Source organism: Kwoniella shivajii, chromosome 10 (genome assembly GCF_035658355.1).
Source record: "Kwoniella shivajii chromosome 10, complete sequence".
Taxonomy (NCBI): Eukaryota; Fungi; Basidiomycota; class Tremellomycetes; order Tremellales; family Cryptococcaceae; genus Kwoniella; species Kwoniella shivajii.
In genome coordinates, this window is record NC_085917.1 from 136,640 (window position 1) to 155,697 (window position 19,058).

Consider the following 19,058-nt stretch of genomic DNA (forward strand, 5'->3'; position numbering starts at 1 on the left):
GCCAAGTTGCCGCTGTGTTTGACAGCAACGTTCTTCTCAAGACATGGAGATAATCGCAACACCAGACATACTACTCATACCCCCTTTTTCAACCATCACTCGCGATATGTATCGTTAGCGATCCGATCGAAGCTCTTGGAACAAATCACAACTCCCTTTGCAATCCACGATAAACAGTCTCCTTCCGTTCATCTCGTCAACCTTCCTTTGACTGTTAGCTGTCAGCCATAATGTCCTCTCCCCAACCTCCTTCCACTCCCAAAAGCTCTCGACCGACGATAACCACTCCTCATCGCCGGTCGAATTCAGCTTCTTATGCTTCTCCTATAGATATCAAGCCCAAGTCTCCCGCCGCTCGCAGGATGAGCATGACATCCACTTCTCAATCTGCTTCTCTTACACCTCAGACATTCGCAGAGAAGATACTTGCGAATGAGCAAGTTGTGCTCGGCGGTATCGTTAGTTCTTTGATGCTGTGAGTTTCTGTTCTCTGCTCTTGGATATGACTTCGGTCCTTTGGACAAACAGACACAGTTCTTGGATGGTTCCTCCTTTCCGCCATCGCACCCTCATGAAACGTTTTCAACCACCTTTGAGCACTATACTGAACAAGTGAGACTGACATAGATGCGGTATATTATACTCCCTCATTCGATCGACATCCCTTAACACGTCAGAGATACATCATCATTCCCTTCCTCATCGAGCGGCCTATTTTGCGCGAAAATCAAATATCCTAAATGTCGTTTTTGTCAAGCGAGCTTGGGGTTGGACTTCCCTCTTATACCTCTTACATCTTTTCACCTCTCCTCCAACGACCTCTTCGAATGATGCTGGTTCTTACTCAAGAACAAGAAGATTCGGGGTGTGGATATTGGCTACCGCGGCTTGGTTGTTGTTTACAAGCTGGTTCTTTGGTGCAGGTTTAGGAGATAGGGTTATCGCTTTAACTGGTGGAAACTGTGCTGTTCCTTTACCAGCTGGAGTAGATATGAAATCTGTTGGAGAAATCTTCCCCAGCTTGTTCACCGCTGGACCTGAAATCCCTGGAACAACAAGTCAAGTAAATAAGATATACGTTCCACTTCCTCAAGATTTTTGTACGGGAAAACCATTAACACCTTCAACTTTCCCTCAATTATTTTCACTCATCCCTTCGTCAGCAAATATCCATGCTACATCAGATCATGATCCTCTTCACGCCTTACCCCGACCTAGATGGCACAGGGGTTTCGATATCTCAGGTCACGCATTTCTCCTCACTTTGAGCATCATGGTATTAGGAAGAGAATTAGCTGAAACTTGGAAATCATGGGCTGTCAAACCAGGTAAAATCAACAGAACATTGTTCAGAGATACAGGTTCGATCAATACAGCACATTGGTGGATAAGCGTATCAGCCACGGTGTTGGTTGGCATTTGGGCTTGGATGATTTTGATGACCGGAATTTACTTTCATAATCCACCAGAAAAATTATCAGGGATTGGTGAGTGGAAAATCCATGACCTCCTTGGATTAAGTCAAAGAAGCTGACAAATGACATAATCGTCTTAGTCCTTGGTCTATCCACGTCATACTTGATCAACGTCTTGATACCTCCTCCATCATCTCAATCAGCTTTTAATCCAATTTCAGCACCCAATGCGGCGTTTTCACGTCCTACTGCAGGACTTGGAAGTATGTTCGATGAGAACGCAGCAAGAAGAGGTGGAGTCGTAGATGATGGTGTGATACATGAAGACGCTGAAGAATCGTCAGGTGATGATCTGATCGATAGGGGAAAGACAATGGGAAAGAGACAGAAAGCTGATTAATTCCTACTAATCGGTCAAGTACGTAGAGGAACGTAGCAACTTGGTTCAGTCTAACCGAAGACGTATATGCATGGACGTTTTAGGGGTTTACTGTATAACTTCGCGTACAATCCATTTTTGGCAGAACTTGGTTTCCGGTGGATGTCTGCTGAACGAGTTAACCTATCCTTTCAAAAGATGTCCTAAATCGTGTATTCCTCCTCCTCATTCCCGAGATGATACCTGACGTGAAGCTGCTTGTACCGAGGAAAATTATCGGTACAATTGATGCCCCGACACAGATCGTCCAGACACCAGATTCATTGTAGATTTACCGGACACCCTTCTCATGATAAGGGCGTACGAAATTCGACGACACAATTTCCCATTCTCGTAGGCACCGGTGGGTAGTCTTACTGCGGGAAAAGGAGGCAAAGTGAGGATTAATGGATTTGTTGACAGACTCTTCGGGATGTTTGGAGCCCGGTGGGTCACCATTCTCTGCTCGAACCAGTATGTCACATGTATGCTGTCTCCTGAAAGCTGAATTTATCCTGTGGTAAAACGTCACGAGCATATGGGGGAAATCTTGAAAAAATAGTTTAAAGAGATGAAGCTTAAAAATAAAGGTAAGATGGATACCCCGGATATTGCTTCCGTCATGCCCTGAATGCCAAGAACCAACAAAATCAATCTATCTATAGTAGTCACGCATCTCTCCTCACCTTTCACCCTCTGCTCTTGAGCATGATTTTCGGAAGGGGATGGGATCTCCAAGTGGTCCCAAACCGACGAGCAGAACAGCGGGCAAAGCACCCCACCCCAAATTGTATCTGCCCCCACTTCCCACATGCCGTGTCATACTCCATGGGGCAACTGAGGAGCTATAAGATATCCACTTGTTACAACAAAACAGGATTACCTTAAACCTCCGAAAAATACTCTCCTTCTGATCACGAGCCCATGCTGTACTATAACCCAGAGACGTAGGATGGAAGAACAATCTACCATTTCGGCGGAGTAATGATCTACCCATATCCAGCTAGGAACCAACGATTGATCACTTTACCACTTTACCACAAATGTGTGATACCCCGAATTGCCAGAAAGTTGTAACCTTGCATTTTAGCGTTGTAACAGAGCAATGAGTTCCGAAAGTTATATATACAGGACTTTATGAATGCTTGAAATGGTTTTCCTGGTTCTGCCTTCAATTCAATCGAGCTAGATACTCACCAATATTGCAATTCCTACCTGAATCCTCAATCCAGATGGCTACTAACGAAATCAAACCATACGAATCTCGGCTCGAGGATGTCAAAGAAGATGCTCTCAAAGCACCCATCCTCAAATCTGATCTTGATAATCTCACGCGATGGGAGACAGTCAAAAGGTTTTGGAAGGTGAGTATTTACGTTCCCCTCTTCGACCATAATATACTAAAGACGTCTTTATTCACTCCAGGCAATCCTGATTTGCAATATGATTTGTTTCGCTGCTGCTTGTGACGGTTATCAAGTAAGTTCATACAAAATCTCACTCGGGGAAGGGAGAGCATGAGGTATCACACAAGGTTACGGCTGATTTGATTTTACTAAACGTTACAGATCAACTTGAACGGTAAATTTCCTCTACATCCAAGACCTGCCTTTATTTTGTACTGATATAGTGTTTTATTCAGGTAACGTCATCGCCAATCCAGGTTTCGTCGCTCGTGTAGGAGAGAAAAACGCTGCTGGGAAGATCGCGCTCACCACTCACGCCACCGCCACATGGGGTGCTGTACAATCTCTCGGTCAACTGGTAGGGATGTGGCTTTTGACTCCTATCAGTGATCGAATTGGAAGAAAATACATGCTTTACCTGCTCTGGTTGATTCTAGTCGGTGTGAGTGAATCTAGTCAAATCACCTCCCGTGTCGAAGGCGAAGCTCGGAAGAGAGCTTATGATAATTGTGTAAATAGTCTATCATGATCGAGACTTTTACTGTTAATTGGAAGCAATGGGCTGCTGCCAAGTTCTTAGCTGGTGCTGGTGAGTGAAACAGATTCCTTTCAAATGATAAATGTCAAACGAAGATATATTGATCAAAGTGCAACTCTGTCATTGTAGGTATCGGTTGTCTTCAAGCCACTCTACCAATCTACGTTGCTGAATGGGCTCCAGCCAATATCCGAGGCGGTAAGTCATTCGCCAAGTATTGCACAACCAAAACATATCACTTACTTGTAATCTGCTTTTAGGTATGCTTTTAGCTTACTCAGGATGGAATCATACCGGAGGTTTCCTTGGACCTTTGATTCTTTTCATTTGCAAGAAAACGTTAGGCGAAAAGGAGTATAAAATCCCAATTTTGACTCAATGGGGTTTCTTGGGTATCATGCTTCCCATTTTCCTTTATCTTCCTGAAACTCCTTGTAAGTCTTATGGTCTCGCTCTGTGCCTCCTTCTTGCTTCTCGAATTTTATGTTTTCGAGCTGAAATCAATCTTGACTACCGAATATCATAGCTTACTACGCCGCCCGAGGTTTACATGACCAAGGTGTCGCTGTTCTTAAGCGAGTCAATGGAGGTGTCAAAGGGTACGATATTGAGGCCGAATACGATATCATCAAAAACATCATCATTGAAGAGCAAGAAAGACTGGCAGAACTTGGGTTGGAAGAACACAACTGGAGAGGAGTGCTGAGATCCTACGCAGACTGTTTTAGGGGAAACAACTGGGTAAGTGTAAAGACGATCCCTATCAAAAATGGCCATCAGGAAGAACGAGTAGACAGTTAACATCGTAAACGTTGATGATCACAGAAACGTACACTTGCTGCCGCTCTCCCCGCTTCCTGTCAACAACTCACCGGTCTTGCCTTCTTATCCGGATACGCTTCTCGTAAGCTCCCACATTATACTGTAGCATCCTGGCTGGGGATTGGAGGTCTGATGCGTTTTCGTTGCAGTCTTCTTCAAAGAGGCTGGATTCACCAACGCGTTCGAGATCACCTCTATTCTTTGTGCGTTCTTTTTTCTTCCGGCTTCAATATCAGTAGGATATTAACATGTGGATGTTCTCGCTCGATAGTCGGAATAAAAATTTTCTTTGTCATCGTCTTTGCCCTTACGACTGATCGATTTGGTCGACGAAACATTGTTATTTACCTCGGTGGATTATGTTGTGCGATGCTTTTAGTCATCGGTATTCTAGGCCATGTGCCTCATACCAACCGGACAAAGGATCTTTTGATCGCTGCCGCTTGTTTCTGGTCCGCTGGATCTGTTGGTCGTGAGCCTTCTCCCTGATTAGTATGCGACGTCTGTTCAACACTGACAATGACATTGATGTAGTTGGTGCATTCGGCTGGTCCTTCGCTGGTGAGGTCGCTGCTCAAAAGCTTCGTGCAAGAACATCGGGTTTGGGATCTGGTATCGCGGTCATTTTCGGATTGACATTCAACACTTCGGTCCCGATCATGCTTTGTAAGTTACTGTTCGTCCACCTCCCACAAGCAGTACTGCTTGAGAGATGAGAGAGATGAATAATAAATGCTGATTGTGAATTATGGCGTATACAGTGGACGGTGGAAAGAGATTGGGTAATAATACCTATAATACCGCATTCATCTTCCTTGGATTCGGAACTCTCGTTTGGATCCTTACAATCTTCCTACTTCCAGAAGTAGCCAGTCGAAATCCAGCAGAGTTGGATGAGATGTACGAAAAAGGAATCGCCCCTTGGAGAATGAGAAAATACGTAACGGATGTTCAAAAAGATCATGCTGCTCGAACAGGTCAAACCATCCCTCAATGATCGATCAATACCCACCCCGACTTAGAAACGAGTGGATGTGGGCGCCATTCGTAGTGAGACAGAGTCATATTGATTGTCCTGTGTTGAACCCTTCGGAGACGGTATCACTCAAGATTAAGTATCTGTTCTTTGAGTCAGTAAGGTCTGTGATGTTGTCAAATGAATACTTTTTACCTTGTACAGCCAACATCCAAACGCAGCAACCCATACTAACTGGCATGGATTCAAGCTCTTTCGTGTACCTTTATCCAAGATATATGAACAACACACGTTCACTGAGACCTTCATTCTCATGACCACAACAGTACTTCTTCGCGTTAAGCGAAAGCCCAAGCATTTTATGACATGAAGAAGAAAAAGAGGAACTTGACATGGTGTAGAGCTTGCACAAAAGATGGCGAGAAAATGAAGTGCAACAAATTCAGTTCACGCCCACGCATATCATCGAGATGACTGGGTTCCACAAGGAATACCATTAGATTGAGTTCGCAGAGATATCGTGTATGGTTAGATGCACTGAGTGCGTGCTTAAGTCGAATGTTTGTCCGAACGTTGCTACAGTGGTGAAGTAAAGTTTGACAAAGGATACATAGGATACATAGGATATACTGCGTGCCCACCTACCAGGTGGAACAGCGTCCATCCCGATTTTTGCCAGATATCCTGACTTTTTGTGCATATTGCTCGAATCACGGTACAACAATCATTCAACACGGTGTTGTGATGACCATCAAACGCATGGGACTTCGACAAAGCTCGTTGGAAAACCTAGATATCAAACGGTTAGTCTATTTAATCGAATCCTTACATGATTTATCGTATAAGAACCAAGCGACTAATCTGATAAGTCACGACGTCCGACCAAGTTCACCAATTCGTGTCTGTTCATGCTGTCATGAGATAATCTTAGCTATTAATCTGGATTTCCGTACAAAGGAATGACTGCTTACTGAATACAAGCTGTCCTTAAAGCGGTCCATAAAGCTTCACTGGTTACCCCTTTACTTCCCTTTATTCCACTGCCTTCATGGCCGAAGGAATAAGCTTCAGAAGCATCGGAATGTTGTAATCTTAATGCGTCTAAAGCGGATTGAGCAGCAAGGTTATATTGGCCCAGATTGATGTATGAAATACCAAGATTGAACCTGTTTATAGGGTTCAGCTTGCGAATAGCTAAAAAGAAGAAGCTTAAATGGGCGGATGAACAATACTCACAAGGCTCTAACAAAGCTAGGATGTAATTCCAGAGCTTTGTGATAATACTGTATTGCCTCATTTGACCTTCCGCTATTCGCTAGTGTAGCTCCAAGTCGATTATATAATAACCAGTCCTTCAACAACATCATCAGCGTTAGACGTGGAAGTCGAGAAGGTAGGATGTAGCACAATACTCACATCGGGTTTGACAGATAATGCAGAAAGGAAACAATCTTCTGCTTTTTGATATTCCTGAAAGTAGGATAGTCAGCTGCATCACGACCTGACCTCGAAGGGTGAACAATATACTCACTTCTGTAGCATTGAATAGAACTCCTAAAGCGACTTGCACTTCCGCATCTACTTCATGAGGATTCGTTCGTGCCATGTCGATTAGTCTCTCAATCAAGCCTTCTCTACCACCTCTTCCCCAGACTTTACCTGCATCTCCATTAACAGTGGTAGTCTGACCTTCACCTAGAGTTATCCATTTCTCAAGCATTGTACACGCTGCTTCGCCCTCGCTTTCATTGGTATAACTGACCGCTAAAGCTAGATAAGCGGGTCTATAATCTGGTTCCAATTGGATTGTTTTCGATAATGCCAGAATGGCTGATTCCTCTCTTTCATTCTCCTGTTGTTTGAGTCCGAGGTTATACCACGCCTCGTGGGATGAAGGTGTTTGTTGAACTGATGCTTCAAGTTCGAGTACTCCCTATGGTATGTCACATACAATTAGCGTCGTTGGATATCGCTGCTCGCCAAGCAAGACCTATGAATGACGTACCTTCAGAGTTGGTGACTCCATCTCCCAAGATGAAGAGCTCCCACTAGTCTTATAAAAAGGATTTTTCCTTTGAAACAGATAACGTTCAGTTTTATCGCCAGTCTCCATCCCTCGCAGACCCTGAACGCCCGGTTCGAGGCGTTTAAATTCCTCCCAATCCTTTTGCAACTCGCCCCAACCCTCATGTAGTCCTACACCATGAGATTGGGGGGATGCTTGCTTCATCATCCCATTATAGCTCATGAACGTTTCATCATCGAAATCATCCAGTCCTTCTTCTAGCCATGATGTTCCAGCTCCAGGTATTGTTGTGGATGAAGCTAGAGCTTCTTCAAGGCTATTTGGAACTCCGCTTCTCTCTCTCCCCAGTGTGGGATGAGAACCGAAATGTACGCTTTTCCTGCGTGGGTGTTCAGAAGATCGGATAAGCGCTTCTTGATCTTGAAAAGAGGTTTCCCAACTAGCATTTTCCGATCTTTGAGTTGCTTCTGCGTGTAAATGGGGTGGAGTGATATATGGATCCAAAGAAGGAATTATGGCTGATTGATAGCTAGTTCCATTGTATGGAGACGCAAATCCGTGTGCCACGCTTTCCCCCTTTTCGTTTGACACGGTTCCGTTGAAAGCACTTGCCCAGTCACCCACATCCGCTTTGCTTTCACCTCGATTGACGAGTTTAGCACCCTCTCCCACTTCTTCACCATTGGCTTGTTCTCCTTGATTGATCACTATTCCACCACTTCCTAATCCTTTCAACAATGAGAAGAATTTGCTCTGAGCCAATTTTGGATTTGCCGAAAGGATACTCGAAGGACTCTCAAGCTCATCGACGAATGATTGAGCAGTCTTAGCTAATAAATCTTGCGAAGCATCAAGACGCTCCAAGGGAATTGTCGTTGTGACGTGCTCAGGGGGAGCAGAGGATGATCTGTGTTCATACTGCGATTGGACGTGAGGAGCTATCGGAGGTTGATAAGGTGTGATATGGTAGTGAGGAAGGGGATTCATAGGTTGATGAAGCGGAGTTCTTTTCCATGGTGCTGTTACTGGTTGATTGTGTGTTATGGCTCTTTGAGACTCATGTGCAATTGGACGTTGAGCGAATTCTTGTCCCCAGCCGTTCATTTGCGGAGGAAGTGTTGACCTCTGTTGAGGTCGGCTTGTAATAGCTTGATTGTGTACATTGAAAGCTTCCGCCCATCCTGATGAAGCAGGTCGAACAGGTTGCTGTTGAGCTGGACGAGGTGAAGGAGAGAGATGCTGTCGAAGGGATGATAGGTCGAATGGTGCGTGAGCATTTTGTGGTCCTTGAAAGTGGTTGGAGGGAGGTGCTGCGGTAGGGTTCTGAGATCTGAAAGGCTAGAGAAGATGTAAGCTTTCATCGTGTTGACTCAGACGACCCAGGTTACCTGTCTCGACGATCCCGCTATATTAGGTGTGGATACCAACCGATCCTATTCGCTTGGTCAGCTTAACTATCAATATGATAAAACGTCAATGTTTGATTCACCTGCTGCAAAGAGTAATCCCTATCTAGCTTTCCTTGTACATCTTTCAGTACGTTACTGGGACCACACGCCACCGCGGCTCCAGAAAGAAAGGCTGACATCGCGGTGGGAGAAGTGAAGGGAGATGAGTGATGAATCAAAAAAGAAAGAAAGAAAGGTTGAACTAATTCGATTTTATTTGTTATCAGTTAATCTTTTGAACCGGTCCAATGTTTTGCCATTATAACCGGGATAACTTCAATTACGTAACAGCTCGACCTCTGGCATTACATAATCAATCTGTCATGTGTACGCGTCATCATATTTTGGCTCATGAATGCTCATATCCTTTCCATTTTTTTTCCATGATGTCCAAGATTTATTTCTTCATCTTCATCTTCATCTTCGTCAGCATCTGTATTCTTGTTTCTCTGCACAAAGAGAGCCGAGACCTCGTTCTCAGGAAGATCGCCTCAGCAATATGTCCAAGTTATTCGTTTCGTCTTTTCGATTACCCGCTTCATCTTCATCATTGACGGCATGTCGACCATGTCTCGCTGGACCATCGACTTTTGCCCGAAGACCATTCTCACTCTTTTCTCCTTCATCCGAACGTGAACGCCATGTTTTGGGTCGAATAACGCCCAAAAGGATAGCTGTACCTCGATCAGCTATTGAAAATGGACAATTCCCTGGTTACACAGGGACAGGAGCAGGCGCAGGTGCAGGCGCAGGAGAGGGATTTACTGATCCTTCATTACCTAGACGATCGATATGGCGTCCGCTAGTTGTAAGTCATCAGGTGCAAGATTAATACGGCGGTTATGAGATAAAGCTGATGTTGAATCTGTGTATTAGTTCTGTGGTTTGTTGGGAGGAGGAGGATATGCGCTTTTAGCTTTATATACGAATCAAGATACGCAGAAATGGGCAGATAAACTCGGTGGGAGTAGTTGGTGGAGAAAAGGTCAAAGTCAACCTAGTGATAGGGAGATTCAAAGGGCTAAGCAATTAGAGGGAGCAAGGGTGAGTAATCTCTTGCTTCGCTCAAAGCGATCCCTACATATCATCCTGTCTTTCCACAGGATGCAAGATGATGAGGTTGTCTTGGGAAAAAAGAAATAAAGCTGACTAAATCCTCACTTTCCTTCAATACATCCTTCATCAAATATACCGCATATATCTTCGAATCTCTAGACCGCTCAAAAAACACTGAACACATTACCCAAAACACTATCTTTCCTCCCAAATTTCCTCCTCATCCCAGTTTTACGAACTTACGTTATGGCATCTGAATTTTACCTGAACACACCTTCAGCTCAACTTGCACCGATGGGATTAATCTTTTTCATGAGCAACGTATTCGTCTGGTGGAAGCTTAGGAGATTAGAACCCTCAATGAGGAAATGGTGGTTACATCGTCCTATCGTTTTTGGCCGTGCAAGAGATGAATGGAGAAATTGCGTTACTATGTTCACCAGTACTGTGAGTTTTCACTTTTTTCATTTTTCCCATTTGAGATCAGGCAGGATAGATTGGTTAAATCAGTGTCGCCAATGCGAATAAATAACCGAGGTAAATATGCTGATGATACTGTTTCCCATTATAATAGCTTTCACACCAATCCTTACCTCATCTAGCATTCAACTCCTTGGCATTATTCTCCTTTGGTTCAGCTGCATATTCATATCTATCATCATCACCTTCTTCGCCTTCATTAGTGACCTCAACACATACACCACATTTCTTTGCTTTCTTATTAACAGCAGGATTATTTTCATCATTAGGAAGTCATTTATGGACAAACATATTTCGTTATCCGATTTTACGAAAAGCACTTTCACATCCTGCAAGAATAAGTAGTCCACAAGCGTTAATGTCACATCAAGGAATCCTTCCTTCCCTAGGTGCATCAGGAGCTATTTACGCCGCTCTGACTATGACCGCATGCGCTTTCCCCGACTCAAATGTTGGTATTATCTTCATCCCGTTCGTCAGTCTACCTATAGGTATGGGTGTAGCTGGTATGATCACTTTAGATCTAATTGGATTAATCAGAGGTTGGAGGTGAGTTATATATATATATATATCAATTCTCAATTTCGGACTCGATCAAGTAAGTATATAGTAAATATTGATTCTCCTGATTTCATTCTTCGTAGAATGTTCGATCACGTTGCCCATCTATCAGGAGCTCTATTCGGATTCGTATATTACAGATTCGGAAGAGAAGTTTGGCAATGGACAAGAGAGAAATTGGGTGCTGTACCTAGAGGATCTGGATTATTCTGACCTGATGAGTGGCAGATCAAGGCACAAATAGTTAACGAATCACGCAACCTTGTGACATCTTTGATATTGGGTCAATGTAGTGGCAATGGAAGTGCAGTACACAAGAAATCTATAACATGTCCGTACCATCTGTGTATATGTATAAATAGCAAACCCAAAACAAATACTAGAAAACCAAGAATAGTCTAATAGTCTATGATACCAAACGCTCGATGGGTCTAAAGAATACCCTTTTTTAATCTTTCTTGTATTCTTCTCTACCTCTAGCATCGGTCTTGGTCCAAATGGAGATACTTTCAGGTGGTGAGAAGAACTCTGCCCAACCCTCTATTGACACCAGAGATAAATCGCATTGATCAGCCATTTAACCTTTAATCTTGAGATAATGATTGTTTCCCGTTATTTACCAGGTTTTGATCGAGAATCAAGGTGAATCAAATGAGGAAACTGTTACTCACCCTCGTCAATCGTGATTTCACCTTGATGCCATCCCATGCAATCTGTCCATTTCTCCCCGGCGTGTTCTTTACCAACTTCGATTTTCTTTGAACCGTCTTCTTTTCCATTACAAATGACTACTACACATCCATCATGTTCTTCGTCACCTGTTCTAAGCCATGCTACACAGTTGGCTAATTGTGAGTTTGTCGTTAGCGCGGGCCTCCAAACGAAGCATACCACAATGGGTCGGATAAAGTGTCTTGTGCGACCCCATCACAAGGATGAGGACGATCCTGGATGACAACGTCAAAGGTTGAAGAGGTTCACTCACGGTGATCCCAATAATCTCTCAATTCACCATAGGCGAATAATTTTCTTGCGCGAATGATATCTTCAAGTTGACTGACTGGTTTTTGAGGATTATCACCTCCTGTACCGTACAAGTCACCGTAGAAGACACATCTGAAAAGGCGATCGACAAGTCAGCGTGCATCTCACCTGGAAGTCGCGCAGAGAGCGAAATTGCAATGAAGATTGCAACCTCGACGCGTATCAATACGACGAGTATACTCACGGGTATCCATCGACTCTCAAGAGGATCAAGGCGTATGCTAAAGGCTTGAAAGCTGATGATACCCATCTTTGAAGTGATTGACCGACTTGTGTATCGTGCTATCAAATATTACCATGAGTTAAATCATATAATCGATTTTGGAAAAAGTAGCTTACATTGTCGACAAGAGTTCTAGTGATAATAATGGGCCGGTCAGCAACGATCATATCCTCATTGGTGAATCCACTCACACAGCATCCACAGGTCGCCTTTGCAGCAAGGTGTTATCGAATATTTGTCTAAGATCATAACCCTCTCTTGCTTCGCCGGCGCTCTATAATCACTTTGATCGTCAGCAACTCCTATATTTTTGAGAACAAACCCTCAAATACACACGTGGAAGTTGTCTATGCGTTTGCGGGACTGTCAGTGAAGATTTCTTGGTTTCAAGTGATGAAATGTGTGACCGATCACTCACCTTGGAGACAAGAGTCGAAACAAGAGAATTGAGTTCCCAATCCCTCGACGTATTCAACAAGGGCATCAACAGAGTCTATCGGTAAAGGATAAGGATATCAGCTGTCGATGTCGATGTCGACTTGAATAGCAAATTGCGCTTATCTGAAATACAACTTACCGTGCCAGAATTCACCCACACAAAAAGCTTTGGCTTTACCACCTTCTGACTCTCTGATGTGTTTGACGAATTTTTCGATGAACTTTCTCTATTGACAGTGGATATTTCATCGTGACGTTAGTATCCTATCGCCGATCGGAAAAGAAATGGATTCGGGACAACTAACGGAAATGTGTTTGACAGCATCAAATCTGAATCCATAAGCTCCGGTTTCCTTCAACACCCAATCACCCCATTTACTGTTAGCCCCATAGAAGGATTAGCAGGATGTTCACTTCAATCAGTGTAGTGATTGCAAACCGTGAACTCACAAGAGATCTGCTTCGACTTCAGGATGAGCGTGATCGACTGTGAAAGAACAATATCAATGATTGTAATATGGTTGTGGCATCGAACGTGAGTGATAACTCACTATCAGACTTAACAAACAAGATGGCATAAGCGAATGATCAGTCAAGTATTCCAAAATGTGTTCTTCAACAGTAAGCATACTTACAAACATCAAGTAATCGTATGATCCTGTATCAAGAAAGTAGGTTAGCGTTTCCGTGGACCATAAGACGTAATTAAGCTCAAGGGGGAAGGCAAGATTTACCATTCTCATCATCAACATCATCAGCCCAATCTTTACCATCTCCTTGGATCTAGTATTCCGAATGTTAGCTGTTATTTTTGTTTCCGAAATGAAATCTTGAGTCATGGTAGGGAAATAATCCAAGGTGAAGTAAATAGTAATCACCTTGAAGATAGCTGTAGTTTCAGTTTTAGCGTCATAGTCAACACCTGTGAAATGATTGTAATTCCATTTCATAGGTGAGTGTTTATCGCCTCTTCCAGGGAAAGTGAATCTGTGAATCAGGTTGGATCAGTATTTGACGAAACACTACCGTTTATTTAAATGAACGAAGGAATATGCTGTTCCAAACAATTCTCGATATATAGGGGCAAGAGAGGATAAATGGATTAACGAAGGAAGAAGAAGACAAACTCACTTGGTCCACGCTTCGATATTGTGCATTTCCCCAACTGTTTTAGTACGATCATTCTCATCTACCATGGTAGCTAAACATTCTTCTTTTTCATCTGCACCTGCTCTGTGTGAGACGAATAAACATGTGATATCAGCTTATCTTCTCAACCCCGCCTTCTCAGAATAGGTGCAATACTCACTTATGATTTAAAACAGCATCTATATAACTGATTATACCATTCTCTTTAGCTTTCTTGATTGCCTCCAACAATTCTTCTTTTGATCCCCATTTAGTAGCTTTATTTCCTTTTTGATCAAATTCACCTAAATCGTACAAATCATAGCTGTGAACCAATTATCAACGAATGATCACTTTGATAGATTTACTGAGATGGACAACTTACATATCGTATCCAGTTCCCTCACTACCCAAATAATCCATCAGCATTAGTTTGTATCCCTCCAACCATTTATTATATACCTTCGCAGCCGATACTTACGGACTGGATCCTTTTGTGGGAGCTACATTACATACGTAACATCCATATCAGTCCCGAATACCATATACAGTCTTATAGAAGATATGTATACAACTCACGAGGTAACCAACATGCAGTTATACCAATATCAGATAGGTGTTCTACATCATCTGCGTATTTCTTCCAATGAACACCTCCTGAAGGGCAATACCATCTAAATCGCAAAAATATATCAGCAGATAGCCTCTGATAATCGTTATAGATATATGGCAAAGACCGTTCTAAACAAACGCTAGCAGCGGAAAGAAAGAAGAACTCACTCGAAATATTGCATCATCGTGAAATTACCTATTCGTCACATGAATATAAGCTATGTTAGCCTGTTGGCTTCATCACTATATCCTACTCTTCCTGACTACCCCCTCAGGGTACATTCACTCTCTCATGCATGGGAAACAAGAATATCACCACCACCGCTCACCTGGTGATCCACGTGCATCTTCATTCGCATGATGAGCCATTGTGTGCGTCTGTTATTCCTCCTGTCTATTTTGTATGGGATCTATGTATTTGTCGGCTGGACTAACTATGTCTCTAGCAAATGCAGATTGGGGAGAGTGGAAGAAGTTGGAATGGAAAAGAGACACTGCAGATATATATATATATATGTAGATGCCCAAAGTGATCACACAGACCTCGTCTTGCTCCCTGTATAACCAAGGATAACAGGATTAACAATTGAAATATCACACCATATACTTCTCTCTATCGTAATATCTCTCAAAGCACAAACAAAACAAAGCACAAACAACGACAGAATGATCATAATTATAAAACACCCCATTCACCGAACAGCCGCATTCAGAATGATGGGCTCAGGGATCAGGCACATCATATTCAGGGTAACAAGTTATATAAAAAAACAATTGAAATGAAGGGCGCAGATCCAAAAAACAGGGGGGGTGACATCATCACAAAATACAGATTTATACAATATAAAATATAAAGAAACAACCAGGACAGTGATCAAGCTAGGTAATGTAATAGACCTCTCTCTTCCTCATCCCTCATCAAGAACTGGTAATTACAGTTGATCAGCTGGTGTTTCAATCCGAACTGAGATCCCTACGACATGGTCGAGCCAGAATGCCACTACTCACCTCTCTCTCTATCAAACTCTCAACTCTCTTCTTGATCTCTTTCACATCAGGTGGGAATCTCTTCACCACATCACTGACCACGTTATCGATGAGAAGCTGCAACGACAACTTCTTTTTACCTTTCATGATTCGTACTATCGTAGCTTCCAATACCGATACACGATCGATATGAACTTGTTCATTCGTTTTCTTCGATTCTTCGGCCTGAGATCAAAGGTAGATCAGTACAATGGTACAATAAGCCTTTCCTTTGCGATGGTGAAGCTAATCCCAGACGTGGCATTCCTCCGTATGCACGATCATTGGGAAATACTCACAGACATGTCCTGCTGAATCCCGTTGATTTTGAATTTGATTCTATCACTTGTAAAACCTTTATTCCAGGCGAATATATCTGTTGGGTCCACTTCTTTTCCAGGAGGTTTCTTGAGGAGTACTCGCGTTCCTTTACGACCTAAAGCTAAGGATTGTAGTGTCCTTACCAATTCCTGCGATTCTACAAATGCACCTCTCCCATCAGCGTCATGCCGTTCCAACATTTTATTCTTTGACGATGACGGTAACAACTTACCGATACCTGTCCTACTTTGTATCGATTTGAAATCTAGGGTATCCTCCTCGTTGAATAACAGCATCACGACAGCTTGGAACAAGCTTACTCCGACTTCGTATCTTCCACTTGAGAATCTACCTGTCAGAGTCACGGTGGCTAATTGGAATCTCCAGGATAGTTGTCTATTCTTGTGTTGAGTCGAATACCATGTCGTGAATAGATCGACCGAAGATTGTAGGTTTGGTGGTAGAGTGAAGTTCCATCCGTCTTTCAGTAATGGATAACTGTAAGGTCCATCATTAGTCATCTGTGCGCCGAACAGTTTTGCAGAATTTGATTGAAGATAGATACATACGCTGGCCAAGCAGATTCTGTCAATACGTTAGCGGTGAAATTGCCCGCATCTTTGTATTGTTCAGGTTCTTTAGCCTGTACTGATTGATACGTTTTGACGAGTCTGAACGAAATGTCAGTTGAGACGCCTCTGCCGAGTTGGAAATCTTGGGGGCTTACGTTTCAGATAATTGAAGATCCTTCATCATGATATCTCCCGAAGTGAATTCTTCTCCCATTTCTACGAAACGAAAATGCGTCAGCATTATCGTACTCGACACGACTGTCCATTCTCCCTATGAAATCGCTTTCCGCTGACTCACCATTCTGCAATTTCACGATCATATTTCTTTCCATATCATCACTTGCTGATCTACCCAACAAGAGTCTCTTCGCTAATTGAGTGGAATAGAAAGCCTTGAAAACATCTTTATCCTTTGTGAAGCCAATCAGAGCTATAATTTCATCTAGATGTGAATTGAATTCTGAGTCTGATAATGAAGGACCTTTTCTCATTGCTAAATCAAGGTGTTTTGCTGGTAAATATCAATGATCAATAATCAATAACCGTTTTGATGCAGCTCATAAGGTATGAAGTCATTCCCTCTCTGGTGTCGAACGGGATCTTCGAGGAAGCTTGAATCATGGAAACTTACCTATCCATTCAGCAGGTGCATTTTGTCTGCTTGCTAGACCATTCTTGAGACCTACTCTTACAGCTTCTTCCAATTCAAACTGTCTGTTCCTGACGATCCGTTTTCGTTCAACGTGTGCTTTTTCATCTTTCTTCTGTTGTTCCTTCTCCTTTTCACCCCCGTTGTCGTCCTCAATGTCGTCTGAGGAAGGGGTGGGTGATTCGAATAAACTTGATATGGCTCTATCTGCGAATCGCTTCATTTTCAATGTACCATCAATCATTTGAGGATCATTTTTTGGATCCAAGATGATAGCTTTTAATCTTTCTTCAAGATGTTTTTCTAATGATTTGACCAATGTAGGGAAAACGTTTACGTCGACTGAAAGTTGGTACAATCTAGTTAACGATTCGATATCGGTTGAATCCATAGATTCGTCGAGTGCTATATTTACAATCCTATATCAGCTGATAATTCTCCGTTAAATCAAGGTTTTGGGCAGCTGACACCAACCTCTTTTGATAATACGGTCACCAATTTTCTCTCCGGCTTCGTTCCTTACTACTTGAGCGACCTCTTCAGAAACTTGCTTGCTCAAACAATCATCTGCTCTCTCCCTTTCTTCTACCACTTTCGCCAAAACCCATTCAACATATTTACCAGGAGCCATTGAACCTTGTTCGACGGTTTGTATATACTTTTCAGCCGATGTATTGTAATGTGAAATTGTAAGTTCAATATATGGTTCTGAGATTGACTTGAATGTATTCAACAGATTTGATAGTTTTGATATCTCTTGTATTGTCGATCTTTCATTCGAAGTGCTACACAAGTAGACAATATTGATGTTTGATAAGCTTTCATGTTACGTGTTTCGGGGTGAGATGAAGCGAAAGCTTACATTTCGTTTTCACGTTCCGTGGTAGACCAAGTTAATACATCTTGTCTAGTCTTTTCAGCTAATAACTCATTTTCCCAAATGAAATTTCTGAAAGTAGTAAATGATAATTCCTTGATACTTGAGATACCAACTGAAGGATTAGAGTAAACCCTATCGAGATAAACAAATACAGCTGATAGTAGGTCCTAGTAATGGGATAACAAGTCATGAAAGAATCAGTAAAAGCCATATTGTGAAGGGAACGATGAATCGACAGCGTTATCGTGGGATTTCATGATTAAAATGTATATAGATATGAATGTGAATATTGCTAAACACTTACAACTCTCTTCTCCCATGTATTCCAACCGTTGATCAATCTAGTTAACCAATCTCCTTGACGTGACATGATACTTCCTCTCCATTCTCTTACTAGACCAGCAGCAGATTTCTCTAATTCCTCTTTAACCTTGTCATATATCGTTGTTCCGAGATTATGAGGTTGGATTACCAAATTGTGACATGCATGTGAGAGCGTGTGATACGATTGAGTAGTCGGTTTACCTGATAATAACAAGGGGATTGAGTCGAGCAATGTCTGTAGGGTGTCCTTCGCAGGTGGATGTGATGGTCGTTCTGTATCAGTTTGACCAGTCAACCAAGTATTTTTTTCCTGACTAGGCATCTCCTGTAAGCTGTTCAGGAAAGGTCACTCACTCGACACGCTCAATGTGACCGACTTGACTCCATCTTTCGATCCGCTCGATCCTCCCCTTCCCAGATCCACAGCTGAGATGAAATCGGTATGAGCGTTCTTGCTGGGTTTGTAAGCTGAGAACGCGTCTGTTCGTGAAGGCAGTAATATCAGAGACGACATCTTGGCTCCTGTGATCGCTGGGTGCTGGGTGTTGTACGCTGAGATGACAGGCGATGTTATTGTGACGATGGAATTGGCGTATGAACTGTAATCGATGAGAAGGTTGAAGGGTGAAGGGTGGGGATATGACCGATGAAAGTGGAGGTATTATGAGAGTTTGATAGTCAATTACACGTGGCAT

The 19,058-nt window shown here is 42.7% G+C and overlaps 6 protein-coding genes across 6 annotated transcripts; 3 read left to right on the plus strand and 3 right to left on the minus strand.

Moving 5' to 3' along the window:
* Positions 1-230: 230 nt before the first annotated feature.
* On the plus strand, positions 231-1,815 carry IL334_006949 (uncharacterized protein; the record flags this gene model as incomplete). Its single annotated transcript, XM_062938646.1, has 3 exons — positions 231-475; positions 628-1,487; positions 1,556-1,815. 3 exons carry the CDS (start codon positions 231-233, stop codon positions 1,813-1,815), a joined length of 1,365 nt encoding a protein of 454 aa, XP_062794697.1.
* A 1,250-nt stretch (positions 1,816-3,065) lies between these two features.
* IL334_006950 (uncharacterized protein) lies at positions 3,066-5,596 on the plus strand (the record flags this gene model as incomplete). Its single annotated transcript, XM_062938647.1, has 13 exons — positions 3,066-3,197; positions 3,259-3,312; positions 3,402-3,414; positions 3,476-3,681; positions 3,759-3,828; positions 3,907-3,975; positions 4,038-4,211; positions 4,304-4,518; positions 4,603-4,681; positions 4,749-4,802; positions 4,871-5,071; positions 5,134-5,265; positions 5,361-5,596. 13 exons carry the CDS (start codon positions 3,066-3,068, stop codon positions 5,594-5,596), a joined length of 1,635 nt encoding a protein of 544 aa, XP_062794698.1.
* An 835-nt stretch (positions 5,597-6,431) lies between these two features.
* On the minus strand, positions 6,432-9,189 carry IL334_006951 (uncharacterized protein; the record flags this gene model as incomplete). The annotated part of the gene is made up of 8 exons (XM_062938648.1): positions 6,432-6,486; positions 6,547-6,741; positions 6,812-6,927; positions 6,992-7,045; positions 7,107-7,508; positions 7,581-8,939; positions 8,990-9,034; positions 9,091-9,189. 8 exons carry the CDS (start codon positions 9,187-9,189, stop codon positions 6,432-6,434), a joined length of 2,325 nt encoding a protein of 774 aa, XP_062794699.1.
* A 359-nt stretch (positions 9,190-9,548) lies between these two features.
* On the plus strand, positions 9,549-11,359 carry IL334_006952 (uncharacterized protein; the record flags this gene model as incomplete). The annotated part of the gene is made up of 5 exons (XM_062938649.1): positions 9,549-9,857; positions 9,926-10,093; positions 10,265-10,552; positions 10,680-11,134; positions 11,230-11,359. The coding sequence occupies 5 exons, from the start codon at positions 9,549-9,551 to the stop codon at positions 11,357-11,359; spliced, it is 1,350 nt and encodes a 449-aa protein (XP_062794700.1).
* Positions 11,360-11,594: 235 nt separating this feature from the next.
* Positions 11,595-14,960, minus strand: IL334_006953 (uncharacterized protein; the record flags this gene model as incomplete). Its single annotated transcript, XM_062938650.1, has 21 exons — positions 11,595-11,686; positions 11,818-11,991; positions 12,132-12,262; positions 12,375-12,472; positions 12,530-12,545; positions 12,605-12,687; positions 12,750-12,760; positions 12,832-12,906; positions 12,991-13,078; positions 13,157-13,229; positions 13,302-13,338; positions 13,483-13,509; positions 13,586-13,634; positions 13,730-13,838; positions 13,983-14,084; positions 14,161-14,304; positions 14,365-14,385; positions 14,461-14,482; positions 14,559-14,653; positions 14,760-14,787; positions 14,921-14,960. The coding sequence occupies 21 exons, from the start codon at positions 14,958-14,960 to the stop codon at positions 11,595-11,597; spliced, it is 1,515 nt and encodes a 504-aa protein (XP_062794701.1).
* Positions 14,961-15,465: 505 nt separating this feature from the next.
* Positions 15,466-18,877, minus strand: IL334_006954 (uncharacterized protein; the record flags this gene model as incomplete). Its single annotated transcript, XM_062938651.1, has 12 exons — positions 15,466-15,516; positions 15,600-15,803; positions 15,917-16,095; positions 16,171-16,436; positions 16,508-16,609; positions 16,666-16,726; positions 16,809-17,021; positions 17,142-17,564; positions 17,634-17,944; positions 18,022-18,206; positions 18,344-18,636; positions 18,718-18,877. The coding sequence occupies 12 exons, from the start codon at positions 18,875-18,877 to the stop codon at positions 15,466-15,468; spliced, it is 2,448 nt and encodes an 815-aa protein (XP_062794702.1).
* Between the last annotated feature and the right edge of the window lie 181 nt (positions 18,878-19,058).